Source organism: Neoarius graeffei, chromosome 14, assembly GCF_027579695.1.
Source record: "Neoarius graeffei isolate fNeoGra1 chromosome 14, fNeoGra1.pri, whole genome shotgun sequence".
Taxonomy (NCBI): Eukaryota; Metazoa; Chordata; class Actinopteri; order Siluriformes; family Ariidae; genus Neoarius; species Neoarius graeffei.
In genome coordinates, this window is record NC_083582.1 from 51,675,271 (window position 1) to 51,695,204 (window position 19,934).

The 19,934-nt window shown below is 44.1% G+C and overlaps 1 protein-coding gene across 2 annotated transcripts in view; it reads right to left on the reverse strand.

Annotated features, from left to right (window-relative positions):
* Nucleotides 1-9,686: 9,686 nt before the first annotated feature.
* Nucleotides 9,687-19,934, reverse strand: part of dnmbp (dynamin binding protein) — a 78,257-nt gene continuing 68,009 nt past the window's right edge. For both annotated transcript variants that reach the window (XM_060939941.1, XM_060939942.1), the window contains 10 exons: nucleotides 19,802-19,819; nucleotides 17,916-18,115; nucleotides 17,661-17,791; nucleotides 17,460-17,564; nucleotides 13,950-14,081; nucleotides 13,425-13,757; nucleotides 12,045-12,224; nucleotides 11,754-11,952; nucleotides 11,001-11,641; nucleotides 9,687-10,894 (listed from right to left, as the gene is read on the reverse strand). In XM_060939941.1, the coding sequence (XP_060795924.1) occupies nucleotides 10,709-10,894; nucleotides 11,001-11,641; nucleotides 11,754-11,952; nucleotides 12,045-12,224; nucleotides 13,425-13,757; nucleotides 13,950-14,081; nucleotides 17,460-17,564; nucleotides 17,661-17,791; nucleotides 17,916-18,115; nucleotides 19,802-19,819 (2,125 nt within the window). In that variant the 3' untranslated portion in view covers nucleotides 9,687-10,708. The remainder of the gene's footprint in view (nucleotides 10,895-11,000; nucleotides 11,642-11,753; nucleotides 11,953-12,044; nucleotides 12,225-13,424; nucleotides 13,758-13,949; nucleotides 14,082-17,459; nucleotides 17,565-17,660; nucleotides 17,792-17,915; nucleotides 18,116-19,801; nucleotides 19,820-19,934) is intronic.

Consider the following 19,934-nt stretch of genomic DNA (forward strand, 5'->3'; position numbering starts at 1 on the left):
TTAAACCAAAAAGTTCTATTTTGGTCTCATCTGTCCACAAAACATTTTTCCAATAGCCTTCTGGCTTGTCCACGTGATCTTTAGCAAACTGGAGATGAACAGCAATGTTCTTTTTGGAGAGCAGTGGCTTTCTTCTTGCAACCCTGCCATGCACACCATTGTTGTTCAATGTGAGAGAGGCCTTCAGTTGCTTAGAAGTTACCCTGGGGTCCTTTGTGACCTTGCCGACTATTACATGCCTTGCTCTTGGAGTGATCTTTGTTGGTCAACCACTCCTGGGGAGGGTAACAATGGTCTTGAACTTCCTCCATTTGTACACAATCTGTCTGGCTGTGGATTGGTGGAGTCCAAACTCTTTAGAGATGGTTTTGTAACCTTTTCCAGCCTGATGAGCATCAACACCACTTTTTCTGAGGTCCTCAGAAATATCCTTTCTTCATGCCATGATACACTTCCACAAACATGTGTTGTGAAGATCAGACTTTGATAGATCCCTGTTCTTTAAATAAAACAGGGTGCCCACTCACACCTGATTGTCATCCCATTGATTGAAAACACCTGACTCTAATTTCACCTTCAAATTAACTGCTAATCCTAGAGGTTCACATACTTTTGCCACTCACAGATATGTAATATTGGATCATTTTCCTCAATAAATAAATGACCAAGTATAATATTTTTGTTTCATTTGTTTAACTGGGTTCTCTTTATCTACGTTTAGGACTTGTGTGAAAATCTGATGTTGTTTTAGGTCATATTTATGCAGAAATATAGAAAATTCTAAAGGGTTCACTAACTTTCAAGCATAACTGTGTACACACACACACACATATATATATATATATATATATATATATATATATATATATATATATATATATATATATATATGTGTGTGTGTGTGTATATATATATATATATATATATATATATATATATATATATATATATAAAATCTCACATATGTGTGTGTGTATATATATATATATCACATACACACACACATATATATACACACACACACATACATATATATATATATATATATATATATATATATATATATATACACACATATATATGTGTGTGTATGTATATATATACACACACACACACACACACAGTGGCAGCACGGTGGTGTAGTGGTTAGCACTGTCGCCTCACAGCAAGATGGTCCTAGGTTTGAGCCCAGCGGCTGATGGGGGCTTTTCTGTGTAGAGAGTTTGCATGTTCTCCCCATGTTTGTGTGTGTTTCCTCCAGGTGCTCCAGTTTCCCCCAAAGATATGTAGGTTAGGTTAATTGGTGGCTCTAAATTGACTGTAGGTGTGAGTATGGATGGTTGTTTGTCTCTGTGTCAGCCTTGCAATTACCTGGTGACTTGTCCAGGGTGTACCCCGCCTCTTGCCCATAGTCAGCTAGAATAGGCTCCAGCTTGCCTGCCACCCTGTACAGGATAAGTGGCTAAAGATAATAGATGGATGGAGATACACACACACACACACCGATGAGTCATAAAATCAAGTACACTGACAGGTAACGTGAATTATATTCATTATGTTGTTACAATGGTACCTATCAAAGGGTGGGATATAGCCAAGGCTCACTTATTCACATGGGGCACAAAGGCTAGCCTAGATGGTCCAATCCCACAGAAGAGCTACTCTAGCACAAACTGTGGAAAAAAAGAAGACACCTTTCTGTTTTAGCCAGCATTAACTTTTTCTGCAGTTTGTGCTAGAGTAGCTCTTCTTTGGGATTGGACCATATGTGCTAGTCTTCGTGCTCCATACGAATCAGTGAGCCTTTGGCACCCATGACCCTGTTGCTGGTTCACCACTTGTTCTTCTGTGGCAGCAGGGGCGTGGTCAAGCATCGCTCTGTGACCGGAGGGCGGAGTCAGGGAAGGTAAGTGGCAGAATCACTGCACCTGATGTCAGTTAACCTGTGTTTGTGTGTCTTCCCCAGTGAACGCGCCCTATATAAGGAGAGAGAGAGCAGAGGAAGGGAGTTCTCTCCCCAACCAGACAACTGATGTGTGTGTGCGCATGTCTGTGGTACTGGGAGATTGTAAAAGCTGAAAAGCTGAAAATAAAGAGTTTTGAAAACTAAGTTCTGGCCTGCCGTACTTCTGTGCTCCACCCACCCGCTCAAAGTCCTACAGTGGTGCCGAAACCCGGGAAGGAGCACAGAGGAGAACAGCCCCATGGAGTCCTCCCCCTTTGCGGATCTGATCCATGCCCTCGCCACGGCCCAACAGATCCAGCACCAGGCGCTGGTCACCCTCCGAAAGGAGCAAGCGCAAAGGTTTGAGGCCCTGATGCTGGCGCAAGAGGAAGATCGTCAGGTATTCCAGCACCTCCTCGCGGCGACAGGGTCCACCACCTCCACGGGCCCTCCCCACCTCACCCTAATGAAGATGGGCCCGCATGACGACCCTGAGGCCTTCCTAGCGCTCTTCGAGCAAGCAGCAGAGGCCTGGGGCTGGTCGGTGGAACAGCGTGCAGCGCACCTCCTCCCCCTGCTAACAGGCGAGGCGCAGCTGGCCGCTCTACAACTCCCCGCCGACAGCCAGCTGGTCTACGCGGACCTGCACCGGGCTGTCCTCCAGCGTGTGGGGCGCACCCCAGAACAACAATGCCAGAGCTTCTGTGCTGTACGCCTAGAGGAGGTCGGCTGGCCGTTCGCGTTTGGCCAGCAACTCTGGGACACCTGCTGGCTGTGGCTGAGGGCTGACAACCGCAACGCCGAGGGAATCATCGATCTGGTGGCACTGGAGCAGTTCATCGCCCGACTTCCCGAAGGGACCGCGGTGTGGGTCCAGTGCCATCGCCTGGCGTCGCTGGATCAGGCCATCGAGTTGGCGGAGGATCATTTGGCGGCTGTTCCCACAGCAGGATCGCAGATCTCCTCTTCTCCTCTCTCTCTCTCTCTCTCTCTCTCCTTCTGTGTCTCGTCCTCGCCCTGTTCCCCCACCGTAGAGGTGGGGGCTGGCTCCACCCCAGCCAGCCTGCCGTACCCGCGGTGCCCTCCCGTTTCCCACTTCCGTGTCTGTCTCTCTGCCCCCTCAGGTGAGTGAGCCACAGAGTGCCAGTGCAGAGAGAGAGCCTGGGCCAGTTTGCTGGCGCTGCGGGGAGCCGGGGTACCTCCAGCATCAGTGCTTGGCAATGGAGGTGGGCGCGGTGGTCTGGATCCCCAATGCACCAGAAACCACCCTCAATTGGGCCGGAGCGTATTGCATACCGGTGAGTGTCCAAGGGGATATGTATCAGGCTTTGGTGGACTCTGGCTGTAATCAGACCTCAATCCAACAAAGCCTGGTGCAAGATGAGGCATTGGGGGGAGCACAATGGGTGAAGGTGTTGTGTGTGCATGGGGATGTTCACAACTACCCTTTAGTGTCGGTCCACATTCTATTTTGAGGGGAAAAATTTAGTGTAAAGGCGGTGGTTAATCCTCGCCTTACCCACTTGATAATTTTGGGGACTGATTGGCTGGGATTTCGGGAGTTAATGACTCAGTTAGTGAAGAGTGGGTCCTGCCGTAGTTCAGCAGGGGGAGGTCCCGATGTGGCATTGGCGGGATCAGCTGTTACAGAGCTGTCTATGTCATCACCGCGTCAGAGTGAGAAGCAGCAGGCTCCTCCTCCCTCTCTCGGGGAATCCCTCGTGGATTTCCTGTTAGAGCAATTGCAAGACGAGACTCTGCGGCATGCGTTTGACCAAGTGAGAGTAATCGATGGTCAAACGCTCTAGCCAAACGCCACCCCGTCCTTCCCCTATTTCTCCATTATGAGAGATAGATTATACCGAGTGACGCAGGATACTCAGACTAAGGAGACGATCTCACAACTTTTGATCCCAAAGAGCCACCGGGAATTGGTATTCCAGGCGGCTCACTTTAATCCCATGGCTGGACACATGGGGCAGGATAAGACACTAGCCCGAATAATGGCCCAGTTCTATTGGCCAGGGATTCGCAGCGATGTCCGTCGGTGGTGTATGGCATGCCGTGAATGCCAGTTAGTAAATCCAGCAGCCATTCCAAAAGCGTCTTTGCGCCCTTTACCATTAATCAAGACCCCGTTTGAAAGAATTGGGATGGATCTCGTCGGGCCATTAGATCGGTCAACATGAGGATATCGCTTTATTTTAGTTCTGGTGGATTATGCAACGCGATACCCGGAAGCAGTGCCTCTTCTCAATATCTCAGCACACAGTATTGCGGAAGCACTCTTCCACGTCATCTCCCAAGTCAGAATCCCCAAAGAGATTCTGACTGATCAAGGCACTTCGTTTATGTCACGCACACTGCGCGAACTGTATGGGTTACTGGGAATTAAGCCGATCCGCACCAGCGTTTATCACCCACAAACGGGCAGTTTAGTCAAACGGTTCAATCGCACCCTCAAGAATATAATTAAAAAGTTTGTACGCGAGGACGCACGCAATTGGGATAAATGGCTCGAACCCCTGTTATTCGCAGTGCAAGAGGTCCCACAAGCCTCCACGGGGTTCTCCCCATTCCAAGGGTGTGGGAAGTGGGGTGCTGAGGGCGCTTCAGCACCCTCTACTGGAGTACTGAGGGTGCTGCGCACCCCTACTGAGCAGGGATGAAACATTTTAAATTATTACTAATTTCACCTGCATGGTTTTCACAGCCTAACTGATATGAGAACATGTTTTCTGGTAGCATAGTAAGACTGTTCTCTTTGTCTAAAATTGCACAAAACCCACTATCTAGCCTCTACAACATTACAAATTTTCTCAGGGGAGAAACCCCTGAACCCCCGCTTATTCTTACATCACTTTAAAACTGGTTTCAGCGCCAATATATATGTTAAAATAATAGTTAGTCTTTATATCTTTCCATCACCATGTAGTTAAAACAATCTGTTAATGATGGAAAATATTCAGTTAATGTGCCTCAGGAATGGAGCTTCTTCGGAGTCTTCAGACATATCAGCCAAAATCACAGGTTGGTTCTGCTTACATGCAGATTATGGAACGTCAGGTACTGCGCTGCAGCGATGTCAAGGTATCAATCTTAAAGTGCATTATAACGGCATTAACTAGGCTACTTAATATGCAACACCCCTGACCTAAAATGTGTTCCCACGCGCCTGCCCCGTTCGAATTATTATATGGGCATAAGCCGTGCGGCATCCTAGATGTACTGCGGGAAAATTTGGAGGAGGGACCTTCACCGAGCAAAAATGAAATTCAATACATTATTGACCTGCGCACAAAACTCCACACACTCACACACCTAACCCAGGAGAATTTGCAGCAGGCCCAAGAACAGCAAATGTGCCTGTACGACAGGGGTACACACCTTAGGGAGTTTGCACCGGGAGATAAAGTACTCGTACTGTTGCCCACGTCGAGGTCCAAATTGTTCGCCAAGTGGCAAGGACCCTTTGAGGTCACACGGCGAGTCGGGGACGTTGACTATGAGGTGAGGCGAACGGACAGGGGTGGGGCGCTACAGATTTACCACCTCAATCTGCTCAAACTCTGGAACGAGGAGGTCCCCGTGGTGTTGGTGTCGTTGGTTCTGGAGAAGGCAGAGCTGAGGCTGGAGGTTCAAAAGGGAACATTGACATCGCTTACCTCTCCGGTCCCCTGTGGAGACCACCTCTCCCCGACCCAACTCATGGAGGTTGCCCAGTTGTAGACTGAATTTTCGGACGTGTTCTCGCCCCTGCCTGGCCGCACCCGCCTCATAGAACACCACATTGAGATGCCCCCGGGGGTGGTAGTGCGCAGCTGCCCTTACAGACTACCTGAACACAAGAAAAAGGTGGTTCGGGAAGAACTCGAGGCCATGCTCAAAATGGGCATCGTCGAGGAGTCCCACAGTGACTGCAGCAGCCCGGTGGTCTTGGTTCGCAAGGCCGACGGGTCGGTCCGGTTCTGTGTGGACTATAGAAAAGTCAACGTGGTGTCTAAATTCGATGCATACCCAATGCCTCGTATTGACGAGTTGCTGGATCGACTAGGCATGGCTCGCTTTTATTTGACACTGGATTTGACAAAGGGTTATAGGCAGATCCCCTTGACTCCACTATCCCAAGAAAAAACGGCCTTTTCCACACCGTTTGGCTTACACCAATTTGTCACACTTTCTTTTGGGCTGTTGGGGGTGGCCGCTATGCTCCAGCGGCTTATGGACAGGGTCGTCCGCCCCCACGCCACCTATGCGGCCGCATACTTAGACGACATCATAATCTATAGTAATGACTGGCCGTGGCATCTGCAACACCTGAGGGCCGTCCTTGGGTCGCTGAGGTGAGCGAGTCTCACAGCCAACCCGAAGAAGTGTGCGATTGGGTGGGTAGAAGTACGGTATCTGGGCTTCTACTTGGGAAATGGGCAGGTGCGTCCCCAAATTAATAAGACAGCAGTGATTGCGGCCTGCCCAAGGCCCAAGACCAAAAAGGGGGTGAGACAGTTCCTGGGGCTGGCTGGCTACTATCGTAGGTTTATACCTAATTATTTGGACGTCACCAGCCCGCTGACTGATCTTACTCAAAAGGGGGTACCAGATCCGGTCCAGTGGACGGAGCAATGCCAGCGGGCTTTCTCTGAGGTGAAGGCTGCACTGTGTGGGGGGCCACTGTTATACTCCCTTGACTTTTCTCTCCCCTTTACGTGTATGTTGCAGACGGACGTGTCGGACAGAGGGCTGGGGGCTGTTCTATCCCAGGAGGTGGAAGGGGAGGATCGCCCTGTGCTGTACATCAGCAGGAAGCTGTTGGTGAGTGAGGGGCACAAAAGCACGATAAAGAGTGCCTAGCCATCAAGTGGGCAGTCCTCGCCCTCCGCTACTACCTGCTGGGATGCCCTTTCACCCTCTGTTCGGACCATGCGCCCCTCCAGTGGCTCCACTGCATGAAGGATGCCAATGTGCGGATCACCCATTGGTATCTGGCACTCCAGCCCTTTAACTTCAAGGTGATCCACAGGCCGGGGGCACAGATGGTCGTGGCGGACTTCCTCTCCCATCGGGGGGGTTTGGTTGCAGGCCGGACGGCTGCCTGGCCTGAGTCAGGCAGTGGGGGTATGTGGCAGCGGGGGCGTGGTCAAGCATCGGTCTGTGACCGAAGGGCGGAGTCAGGGAAGGTAAGTGGCAGAATCACTGCACCTGATGTCAGTTAACCTGTGTTTGTGTGTCTTCCCCAGTGACCGCGCCCTATATAAGGAGAGAGAGAGAGCAGAGGAAGGGAGCTCTCTCCCCAACCAGACAACTGATGTGTGTGTGCGCGTGTCTGTGGTACTGGGAGATTGTAAAAGCTGAAAAGCTGAAAATAAAAAGAGTTTTGAAAACTCAGTTCTGGCCTGCTGTACTTCTGTGTTCCACCCACCTGCTCAAAGTCCTACACCTTCCTTGGACAACTTTTGGTATATACAACCCCAATTCCAAAAAAGTTGGGCTACTGTATAAAACAAAGAAAAACAGAATGTGATAATTTGCAAATCATGGAAACCCTATATTTCATTGAAAATAGTACAAGGACAACATATCAAATGTTAAAACTGAGAAATCTTATCGTTCTTTGAAAAGTATATGGTCATTTTGAATTTGAGGTCAGCAACACATTTCAGGAAAGTCAGGACGGGGCAACAAAAGACTGAAAAAGTTGTGTAATGCTAAAAAAAAAAAATAATAAATCACGGTGGTGTAGTGGTTAGCACTGTCGCCTCACAGCAAGAAGGTCCGGGTTCGAGCCCCGTGGCCGGCGAGGGCCTTTCTGTGCGGAGTTTGCATGTTCTCCCCGAGTCCACGTGGGTTTCCTCTGGGTGCTCCAGTTTCCCCCACAGTCCAAAAGACATGCAGGTTAGGTTAACTGGTGACTCTAAATTGACCGAAGGTGTGAATGGTTGTCTGTGTCTTTGTGTCAGCCCTGTGATGACCTGGCAACTTGTCCAGGGTGTACTCCGCCTTTCGCCTGTAGTCAGCCGGGATAGGCTCCAGCTTGCCTGCGACCTTGTAGAACAGGATAAAGCGGCTAGAGATAATGAGATGAGATGAGGTTCACTGGCAACAGGTCAGTAACATGATTGGGTATAAAAAGAGCATCTCAGAGAGGCGGAGTCTCTCAGAAGTAAAGATGGGGATGGGTTCACCGCTCTGTGAAAGACTGCATGGGCAAACAGTGCAACAATTTAAAAATAACATTCCTCAATGCAAAATTGCAAAGAATGTGGGGATCACATCATCTATCGTACATAATATCACGAAAAGATTCAGAGAATCTGGAGAAATCTCTGTGTGCAAGAGACAAGGCTGAAAACTAATATTGGATGGCTGTGATCTTCAGGCCCTCAGGAGACACTGCATTAAAAGCAGACACGTGTCTGTAGTGGAAATCACTGTATGGGCTCAGGAAGACTTCAGAAACCCATCATCTGTGAAAACAGTTAATTACTGCATCCACAAATGCAAGTTAAAACCAGATATAAACAATATCCAGAAACACCGCTGCTTTCTTTGGGCCTGAGCACTTTTACAATGGACCAAGGTGAAGTGGAAAACTGTCCTGAGGTCTGACGAATTAAAAGTAGAAATTCTTTTTAGAAATCATGGACACCACGTCCTCCAGGCTAAAAAGGAGAGGGACCATGCTTGTTATCAGTGCACAGTTCAAAAGCCAGCATCTAGTAATGGTATGGGGGCATTAATGCACATGGCATGGGTAGCTCGTACATCATTAATGCTGAATGATACACACACACACACACACACACACACACACACACACACACACACGTTTCAGAGCAATATGCTGCCATCCAGACAAAATCTTTTTCAGGGAAGGCCTTCCTTCTTTCAGCAAGACAATGCCAAACCGCTTTCTGCACATATTAAAACTGCATGGCTCCCTAGTAAGAGTGTCTGGGTGCTAAACTGGCCTGCCTGCAGTCCAGACCTGTCTCCCATTTAAAACATTTGGTGCATTATGAAGCGCAAAACATGACAAAGGAGACCCCGAACTGTTGAGCAACTGAAATTGTATATCAGGCAAGAATGGGAGAACATTTCTCTTTCAAAACTACAGCAACTGGCCTCCTCAGTTCCCAAACATTTACAGAGTGTTGTTAAATGTAGAGGTGATGCAACACAGTGGTAAACATGCCCCTGTCCCAACTTTTTTGAAATGCGTTGCTGATATCAAATTCAAAATGAGCATACATTTTTCAAAAAAAAAAAAATCTCAGTTTCAACATTTGATATGTTGTCTTTGTACCATTTTCAATGAAATATAGGGTTTCCAAGATTTGCAAATTATTGCTTTCTGTTTTTATTTACAGTTTACACAGCATCCCAACTTTTTTGGAATTGGTGTTGTACTAACCACTGCATACCGGAAACAATCCACAAGATGTGCCATTTTGGAGATGCTCAGACCCAGTCATCTAGCCCTTGTCAAATTTGGCCCTTGTCAAAGTCGCTCAGATCTTTACGCTTGCCCGTTTTTCCTGCTTCCAACCACATCAACTTTGAGAACTGCTGTTCTCTTGCTGCCTAATATAGCCCGCCCCTTGACAGGTGCCATTGTAATAATAATCAATGTAATTCACTTTACCTGACACTGTTTTTAATTTTATGGCTAACCAGTGCATATTTGAAGCCATTCACATCTGTAAATGGGATCATTATTGTATAGATTCATTCAGTCATTAAATAAGTTTTCCCTAGAAATTTTATTCAAATGAGAAAGAAATAGATTGCCTGTGACTGGAGTACAGTACATACATGGTTCCTATACAGCATCAGAGATGAATATGATGAAAGCCATCAACAGTATGTTAATGCATGCATCAAAAGGACCGCTAGGGCTTCATGGTACCAATGAATGAATTCACTACTGATCAAACTCCTATGTGGCTCTGGCTCGTAAAACCCATTCCGAGGTCACTATAGGGAACATTGCATTCAAAAACTGAAAAAAAGTAGAAAATTATGGAAATACTGTGTTTATAAAAGACACTTCTCACATTTTATTTGGACTCTTAAATATTGTTCAGCATATATTGTCTTGTTCTGAGTTCTGTGAAAGATTTGCACACTTTGTTAATTGTTTGTGTTCACATACATATTTGAACAAGGGATGTATCGATTGTCTAACAAACAACTCCATATGTCTCCAAAATGCTATGCTCAAAGCCACTGCTTTTGCTCACCGCCTCCCAGAGAACATCCACCCATACATTCTCATTACTTTATTTTCTTTAGTCAAGGTTTTACCACTTCATAATATTTCCTTTACTTTATGATCTATTTTCCTTTAGCACACCAGTTAAGTGCTAGCATAATTTCTGGACTTCTCCTACCCTTCTCCTGCACAGGCATTCATAGTTAATTTAGACACCTGAACATAACCCAAGCTTAAACACACGTCATGCCAGTCTTTCTCCAAACTCAAAATGCAAAGTGTTAATTGTGCTTCAAGAATGCCACAATAAGGAGCTCAAAGGTAAAGTCAATAACAGGATATTAAGGAACATCAGTAAATCTAGTCATGGAGAAGTCACATTTTGTTCCTATAAGCAGCAATGATCAGTTTTCTCCTTCACCACATCAATCCATCGCTCACTGAGCAAAAGCACAATATCGTCCTTTGTTCCATGTGGCTCTGCAGTTCAGCTTATCTGTGGTGGTTTGGGGCTGCTGAATATCTTTCCGTCTCCAGTACAGCCATCATGCTCAGGTGTACTCTGACTTGCGGATGTAGTTGGAAGGTACGTAGCCCCGCCGTCCTCCAGCCTCACCCAGCCACCACTCCTGGTTGCCGTTCATGTCCTGAAACTCTAGGATCCGAACTCTCTGATTGGCTGAAATGCTCAGCTCATTTGCGCAGCGTGCAGTGAATGAATAAAGAGCATAATATATCTGAAAAAAAAAAAGTGGTAAGTAATAATTTAAAAAATATATTACATTTTCTTGATTAAGTAAAGATACAAATCACTAAAATCTGCATTAATTAACCATGATATACCTGTTGGCCATTCAGCTCATGGTCAGGCTCTATGTACTCATCAGCAGGGTACTGAGGCCTCTTTTTCTGCACTGAACACTCGCCATTCTGTCTCTGCAGAGAGCTGTAGGTTGTGTATCTAGAGTTCTTACTGGAGGAACAAGAGTCTGTCTCTGAGGAGTCTGAGGGGTCTCTGTAATTAGCTGGTGTGCTAGAACTGGAGTCAGAGGAATCTCTGTAATTGGCAGGATTTCGGGACAAAGGCTCCAAATAGTCCTTGTGATTGGCAGCATTATGAACAGCAATCTCAGACAGTTCTTTCTGATTGGAGGAATTCCTGTAGGTGGAGTCAGGGGTATCCCTCTGATTGGTGGAAGGGTAGTTTGGCGATGGAGTATCGATGTGTGGGATTCTGTTGGAGGTGTTAGAGTCCTGAGACAGGTGTCGTGATGCATGGTTTGGAGCGTGCGCCGAAGAGTAGCTGACGGTAGATGTCTCATGGTTGAACGTCAGTGTGCTGTTGCTGTTCTGTCGTGAGAATACAGGGGAGGAGCCACCATATCCTGACTCATTGGAAGACTGACTCTCAATAGAAACATCTGAATGGCTCTGTCGTGGGTTATAGGGCTTGAGGAAGGAGCTGTAAACAAAGCCCTTTGTGACTATGGGATAAGCATAAAGAACAGGAGTTACTCCAAAAAGCTAAAACATGAGTTACACAATGAACATAAAACAAACAATAGTAAAAACTGCATTCTTAATATAAATACGTACCACCATTATCTATAAGCCAGCGATTTTGACTGCCCATGGGGTCTTGCTGTTTGATAACCCCTACTATGTCCCCCTCTAGTATGGACACATCCAAGTCCTGTGCAGCGTTAAAGTTCCTTACTGCCTGGAAGAGTTTCTCTGGGCCGTAGAGAGCAAGTAGCCCTGTTCGATGCTCATCTGTCTGCATTATGTAGTTTGGCTGTACAGGACAGAATTGGAAAAAGTGAGATTTTAATACTATTTAATACTCTGGGTGTTTGGGATTGATTGTTACAAATAAGTCGAACTCACAGGGCTTAGAAGCTGCTTCTTGGTAGTCTGTTTCTCCAGGGTTTTCTTTTCGTAGGCTTTGCGCGGTGTGGGCAGGTTCTCTGGGAAGAAGCTGAAGCTCTCTAATAGCTGGAGCACTCTGCTGTGCTCTTCCTGAAACAGCGACACCAGGTTCCCCTCTGTGCCTCCTATACCTGACAACTATCAGGAAACAGACATGTTATAGCAGTGATTCTCAAACTGTGGTACGCGTACCACTAGTGGTACACGGGCTCTATTCTAGTGGTACGCCAAAGAATTACTTAATTAAATATAAGTAAAATAAAAAAAAATAAAACGTGAAATACTATCCATAATATCCGAATGGATGAAAATATCTTATCAACCGATGACAAGAAAATGAAAGGAGATACAAATTAAGTTAATAATTTTAAAAAGTTTGCAAGTGCTTCTGGGTAGCCATACGTAGCGTACATACGCATTCCCGCCGGTTCCGCTGACAGACGGTTATCCGCCATTGGTAGACTAGGCTGTGATGGGAAAAGGTGGAGGTGGCTTTGCTAATTATGACGAGTAGGACAAAATTACTGTCGTGGCTTAAATCCGCGAATGGGAGCGTGGATCAGGGGAGAGGGAGAACTGAAGAGGACGTGTGTGAGCCGAGCGCAGATGCTAACGACAGTGGCAAAACCAGCCCCAGAACTGCTAGCAAACGGCAGAAACCAGTGAGGAGGAAGTATGACGAAAAATACAAAGAAACGGCAAGAACTGCAGCTATGCATAGCCTGTTTTGATTTTTTTTCAAGTACATCAAGTACAGTACTTTTTTTTTTACTTAACATTTAAGTACAGTACAGTTATTTAACTTTTAAGTACATTTTCATTTAATCTTTAAGAACTCTTAATATTTATTTTAGTACAATGTTTATTTCACTTTTATGTGCAATTAATTTTATTTGATTCATTATTTAAGTACAATGTTTTATTTTCCTATATTTAAACACAGGGTTACTGTTCAAAGTACTGTGTGTAATGTTACAGTGGCCAACAATATTAAATATACTTGTTAAATAAAACCTCCGCCTTGTTTTTAATGAATACTTAGGCCTACTACGCTACTGTATTTTAATGTTGATCATTATGGTGGTACTTGGAGAGCCAAGTATTTTCTGAGGTGGTACTTGGTGAAAAAAGTTTGAGAACCACTGTGTTATAGCATTATTAACTGTTAATTTGCAGCTTCTCTTGGGGTAGAGATATGGTGTTTCTAATTAGTGCATTGAAATTATCTGGCTTCTAGCATCTAACATCACCTGAACTGTTTTGCCTTGAAAATCATCTGTTAAGTTTCTTTAGCACTGCTGCCTATACACATTTCATTATCTCATGACCTATCCTCACCTGCAGGAGTGGACTGAGCTCTCCCAGTGTGAGAAACATGAAGTCTCTCTGTGCCTGGGCAAAGCCCCGCATACAGTTGGTGAAGAGGGCCTCAGCAGCATGATGAAATTTTGGAAGTTCATCCAGCAGCTGGGCATTCAGGGCCTCGTAGTTATTCCTTGCTGTTTGCAGCTCTTCCTGCACACGCTTGTCTTTCAACCTCTCTGCTCTCTCCTTACAGTTATCATAGTCAAGCAGCTTATCAAAGCGCTTCTGGATCAGCTTGTGTGGACCAGCAAACATGGAAAGCAGCTGGGTGAGGGGAGAGATGACCAAAATCTCTGTCCTCTCCTTCTACTCACACACAGACACACACCAAAAATATTGTTTTGTTTTTTGGTAATATGACTCGGTGTCAAAAATGCACAATGTAACTAAACTGAAAGTGTTATAATTAAGTTGGACCTGCAAGACACCATACACTTAGGATGAATTATACCAACTATGTAAACTGAATAAATGTCATGATTATTGCGCCTGACTCACAAATTCAGTGAACCGCTTGTCACTGATGCACCGATGGGCTCTCTGGAAGCGCTCAGGTTCCAGCTGTTGTTGTCGTTCTGTGTAGATATCACAGAAGCTGATGGCTGACAGCACCTTCACGGAGGCTGACTCCTGTTGATCAACATTGATGAACATTAGAAACAAGTCTAGATCAAGAGTGTCCAGTTTTATCTGAAACTATCCGACATGGCTACAGTTTTTCATCCCAACCAGGCACGGACATACTTTATTCTGCTTGTATATTTTATTAAAGGTAGACTGACTTTCAGATTTTCAAGTTTAGGTCATAAAAAGAATCTTCCTTGACACCCAGTTATTTTTGTTTAGTGGACTGAAAGCTACTGAATTTGAATCACAGACTTCCAATTTTTAATTTATTTTTTTAATAGAATAATTAATGAACGCAGGGCCACGTGGCCCTAAATTCTCCGCCCTTTTTTCCTGCTTCACCATTACCCGATTCAAGATACTACATCATGCATCACGTGGTGGGCTTTCCCCGTTCACACAAGGCATTGTGGGATACAAATTTGAAACAGAAGAGGAAAACGGAGGATGTGAATGAAACATGGAAGACTGACTACAGTAACAGAAAGCGAGAAGAAATATATGTTGTTTACCAGCTGGGAGGTCTGTATCATGAAATACCGTGACCGAGGTCTTGAAAGTACTGACTGAGAGCCTCTAGGCCGAGGTCAGTATTCAAGGCCGAGGTCACGGTATTTCACCATACGGACCGACCTTAAGCTGGTACAGTGGTGCTTGAAAGTTTGTGAACCCTTTAGAATTTTCTATATTTCTGCATAAATATGACCGAAAACAACATCAGATTTTCACACAAGTCCTAAAAGTAGATAAAGAGAACCCAGTTAAACAAATGAGACAAAAATATTATACTTGGTCATTTATTTATTGAGGAAAATGATCCAATATTACATATCTGTGAGTGGCAAAAGTATGTGAACCTCTAGGATTAGCAGTTAATTTGAAGGTGAAATTAGAGTCAGGTGTTTTCAATCAATGGGATGAAAATCAGGTGTGAGTGGGCACCCTGTTTTATTTAAAGAACAGGGATCTATCAAAGTCTGATCTTCACAACACATGTTTGTGGAAGCGTATCATGGCACGAATAAAGGAGATTTCTGAGGACCTCAGAAAAAGTGTTGTTGATGCTCATCAGGCTGGAAAAGGTTACAAAACCATCTCTAAAGAGTTTGGACTCCACCAATCCACAGTCAGACAGATTGTGTACAAATGGAAGAAATTCAAGACCATTGTTACCCTCCCCAGGAATGGTCAACCAACAAAGATCACTCCAAGAGCAAGGCGTGTAAAAGTCAGCGAGGTCGCAAAGGACCCCAAGGTAACTTCTAAGCAACTGAAGGCCTCTCTCACATTGGCTAATGTTAATGTTCATGAGTCCACCATCAGGATAACACTGAACAACAATGGTGTGCATGGCAGGGTTGCAAGGAGAAAGCCACTGCTCTCCAAAAAGAACATGGCTGCTCGTCTGCAGTTTGCTAAAGATCACGTGGACAAGCCAGAATGCTATTGGAAAAATGTTTTGTGGACGGATGAGACCAAAATAGAACTTTTTGGTTTAAATGAGAAGCGTTATGTTTGGAGAAAGGAAAACACTGCATTCCAGCATAAGAACCTTATCCCATCTGTGAAACATGGTGGTGGTAGTATCATGGTTTGGGCCTGTTTCGCTGCATCTGGGCCAGGACAGCTTGCCATCATTGATGGAGCAATGAATTCTGAATTATACCAGCGAATTTTAAAGGAAAATGTCAGGACATCTGTCCATGAACTGAATCTCAAGAGAAGGTGGGTCATGCAGCAAGACAACGACCCTAAGCACACAAGTCGTTCTACCAACGAATGGTTAAAGAAGAATAAAAAGTTAATGTTTTGGAATGGCCAAGTCAAAGTCTTGACCTTAATCCAATCGAAATGTTGTGGAAGGACCTGAAGCAAGCAGTTCATGTGAGGAAACCCACCAACATCCCAGAGTTGAAGCTGTTCTGAATGGAGGAATGGGCTAAAATTCCTCCAAGCCGGTGTGCAGGACTGATCAACAGTTACCGGAAACGTTTAGTTGCAGTTATTGCTGCACAAGGGGGTCACACCAGATACTGAAAGCAAAGGTTCACATACTTTTGCCACTCACAGATATGTAATATTGGATCATTTTCCTCAATAAATAAATGACCAAGTATAATATTTTTGTCTCATTTGTTTAATTGGGTTCTCTTTATTTACTTTTAGGACTTGTGTGAAAATCTGATGATGTTTTCGGTCATATTTATGCAGAAATATAGAAAATTCTAAAGGGTTCACAAACTTTCAAGCACCACTGTAAATAATATATTTATTTTTTTCTTTACCAAATTCTAAACGAGAAAACGAGAGCGCCCGAAAGGGAAAACCAAGCCTAGGTGAGCCGCGCCGCCATTTTGAATCCTCATTCACGGCTGTAATGCAAATTGCTTCCTCCTCGGTATACAAGTGCACTTCCATGGCAGGAAAAAAAAAATTACATTTTGCTGCCTATGTAGTCCCCTATTTATACAAAATTGAGTCATTCAGGATTCAGCCATGTTTTTGCTCGGCGTTAGCAAGTTACAGGTTTTTAGCTTTCTCCTGAAATGTTTTCTTTTATTTCTTCTTCCTCAGGGTAGTAAAACTCGCTCTCGCTGTGAAGACTGTCGTTATCACTATCCATGCTGTAAAATTAATGCTATTCTCCTGAGAAATGCTGGCAAAAATTTATAAGATTTTTGATAATCTTATAAATAAATCTTATTTTAAAAAAAAGATAAATGTTGACCAAAATGCTACTATGTTTGTTGTTGTTGTGAATGAGTGAGTCGCCAGAGGTCCGTAACCAGGGTCTGTATCATAAGATACGGACCCGCTCGCCAGCCAATCAGAGCGCAGGATTTGATGGAAACCGGACCGAGAAAAAAAAAAAAGATGTTATGTTGCAAAGGAAAGGAAACGCAGGACCAAACTAATAAATAATCGGCGGTCAGTGAGCACCTCGGTGTAATCAGCTGTTCGTTTAGTGACAGAATGATGTCACTATCAGTGCACGGTCAAGGTAAACCTGTAGGTGGCAGTAATGCAACACTGGATGCCAGCTACCATAAAACCCAAAAGAAGCGGGAAAAGAAGAAGCAGGTAAACCTGCGCATGCGCACACGGACTTCCTCTGTCTGCTTGACTGCACGAAGTGAGCGATTTCATGCACATTATTTGCGAGGGAATCCTCTCAAATTAAATAACTTCCCAGTCACAGAATGGCCTGGTTTTTTTTTTTTTTTTAGATATTACAGAAATAAACATACATCATAATGACCAAATTTCAGAGGGAACTAAATTTCACAGATTTTATGAAATCAAAAGGCCGTCTAGCTTTAAAATGAGTGTCGAGTTGTTTGAATGTGCCATTACTAGTTTTAGCTGAAGAAGAATTCTCACCCGTATGTGTTGCAGATAAAGAGAGATATCCCTGATAAAAGACTTGATTAATCTCTCTTGGAGTCTGAATCGCTTCTCTGCCTCATCAAAAGCTTCATCTTTGATCTGAAGGTGGTCAAAAAAGGGGTAAACAACAACAACAACAACACCTCCAGATGGCCTGCCAGTATGGCATTCGGAGTTGTACTGAAATGATCATACCTGTGGTGCAATTCCAGTCAGGTGTTTGAGGTGACTGCTCACTCTGTTTGATTTCTTGATGATGGAGTGCATGCTTAATTTGGAGATCTTGTCGATGAGTCTGTCCTCATCCCCTTTGCGGTACTTCACCACTACAAACAGTAGAGGGCAGCCTGGTATTAACACTGATGGCACATGCTTCTGCAATACACTTGCACAAAGAAATCAGGGAGCACAAATATTAATGCTGCCACACACACACACACACATACATACCCAGGTCTTTTCTTCTTTTGTACTCATTGATATTGACATTGATTCCTTTGACAGATGACACTGCATCTACAAGCTGCTTCCTGTCATGGTGTGACTCTGGGGTGGTATTCAAAAGCTCCATGAGCAACAGTGGATAACGCATCACCCTCTGCACAGGTTTTATCAGGAACGAACCCAGATTGATGTAGTTAGTCTTCCCCCTGAGAAAAAAGGAAAGAACAGAATTTTTATAAGACTCTACAGTCAATGCACATCATCCCTTTTCATCGTAAATCCTTTTATAATGGGTAATTTTTCCTACACCAATCTACATCATTATAGATCAAAATAAGAAATTTAGACGGAGCGGACAGTAGAATTATCTCTGAACGAAAATGAACAGTAAAATTAACATTACCACACAAGCAAGTGTAGTATATGCCACCTTGTACACTTAAAGGTAGACTGTCTTTCAGATTTTTCAAGTGTAGGCCATAAAAAGAATTTTCCCTGACACCCAATTATTTTTGTTTAGTGAACCAAAAGCTACTGAATTCGAATCACAGACATCCAATTTTATTCGTTTTTTTTTTTTTTTTAAATACAACAATTAATGACTTTAGGATCACGTGGCCCCAAATTCTCCGCTATTTTTTCCTGCTTCACCATGACCCAATTCAAGATACTACATCATGCATCATGTGGTGGGCTTTCCCTGTTCGCACAAGGCATTGTGGGATACAAATTTGAAACAGGAGAGAAAAATGGAGACTGCGAATGAAACGTGAAAGACCAACTACAGTAATTGAAAGCAAGAAGAAAAGACGTTATGTTGTGAAGGAAAGGAAACGCAGGACCAAATTAATAAATATCGGCAGTCAGTGAGCACCTAGGTTTGATCAGCTGTTTGTTTAGCGATAAAATTATGTAACTGTCAGAGCATGGTCAAAGGTAAACCTGCGCACACACGCACGCACGCGCACACACACACACACACACACACACACACACACACACACACACACACACACACGGACTTCCTCGGTCTGCTTAACTGCACGAAGCAGGCAATTTTATGCACATTATCTGCGAGGGAATCCCCTCAAATTAAATAATTTCCCAGTCACAGAATGGCCTGATATTTTGTGAGATATCACAGAAATAAACATACATCACAAGGACCAAATTTCAGAGGGAACTAAATTTCACCGATTTTATGAAATCGAAAGGCCGTCTCATTTTAATTAGCTGCTTGAATTAAAGAGAGAGAAAAACAGAGTTACTGAGGTGACGGATTATGCAAGGCTACTAAAAATGGGAGATTTTAAAATCACTGCAATATGTCTGATTGGTGGAAAAAATAAAACCCATTTCAAAGGTGATGAACTGTTTGCATCTTACTGCATTTTCCATTTAGTCATGGAAGAAAAAAAAAAGCAATGTTCTGGAGTAACCACACAGTTTTCATGTTTTTTTTTTTTAAAAATGTGTACAAGTTGTTTTTCCACAGTTCCTCAAGGAAACAAAATAAACAGCAAAGCAGCAAAATGAATTGGGATTGGTATTTGCTTAGAGACTGTGTTAATATTGTAATCATATCATCACACAACTTTATGCCAGCTGCCAGTAAATAAGTAAGCAAACATTTCGCTTGGGGTTAAATTCTGACTTGACATACGATGCATGTGCACAAGTTACGCAAAGATCGAAAAAGTGCCGACTTAAGGCAAGTCAGAATACAGCCCTAACAAGAGATAGCCAAAACAACACAAATGCAGGAAACAGAAAAAGCACTCCGAGTACACAATCCCCTTGGATGCACGCACATAAACAAACAGGTTATGAGGGTTAATAAACATCACACATGCTGTCAGGTACTTCACATGCAGAAGCTTGATTAGACTTACCACTCATGGTATATCGCTCTGTCAGGAGGAAGGGAGGGAGAAAAAAAAGAGAGAGAGAGAGAGAGAGAGAGAGAGAGAGAGAGAGAGACGGTACAAAACAGATTATGTCAGGTTAAGAGACCTGCTTCTATGT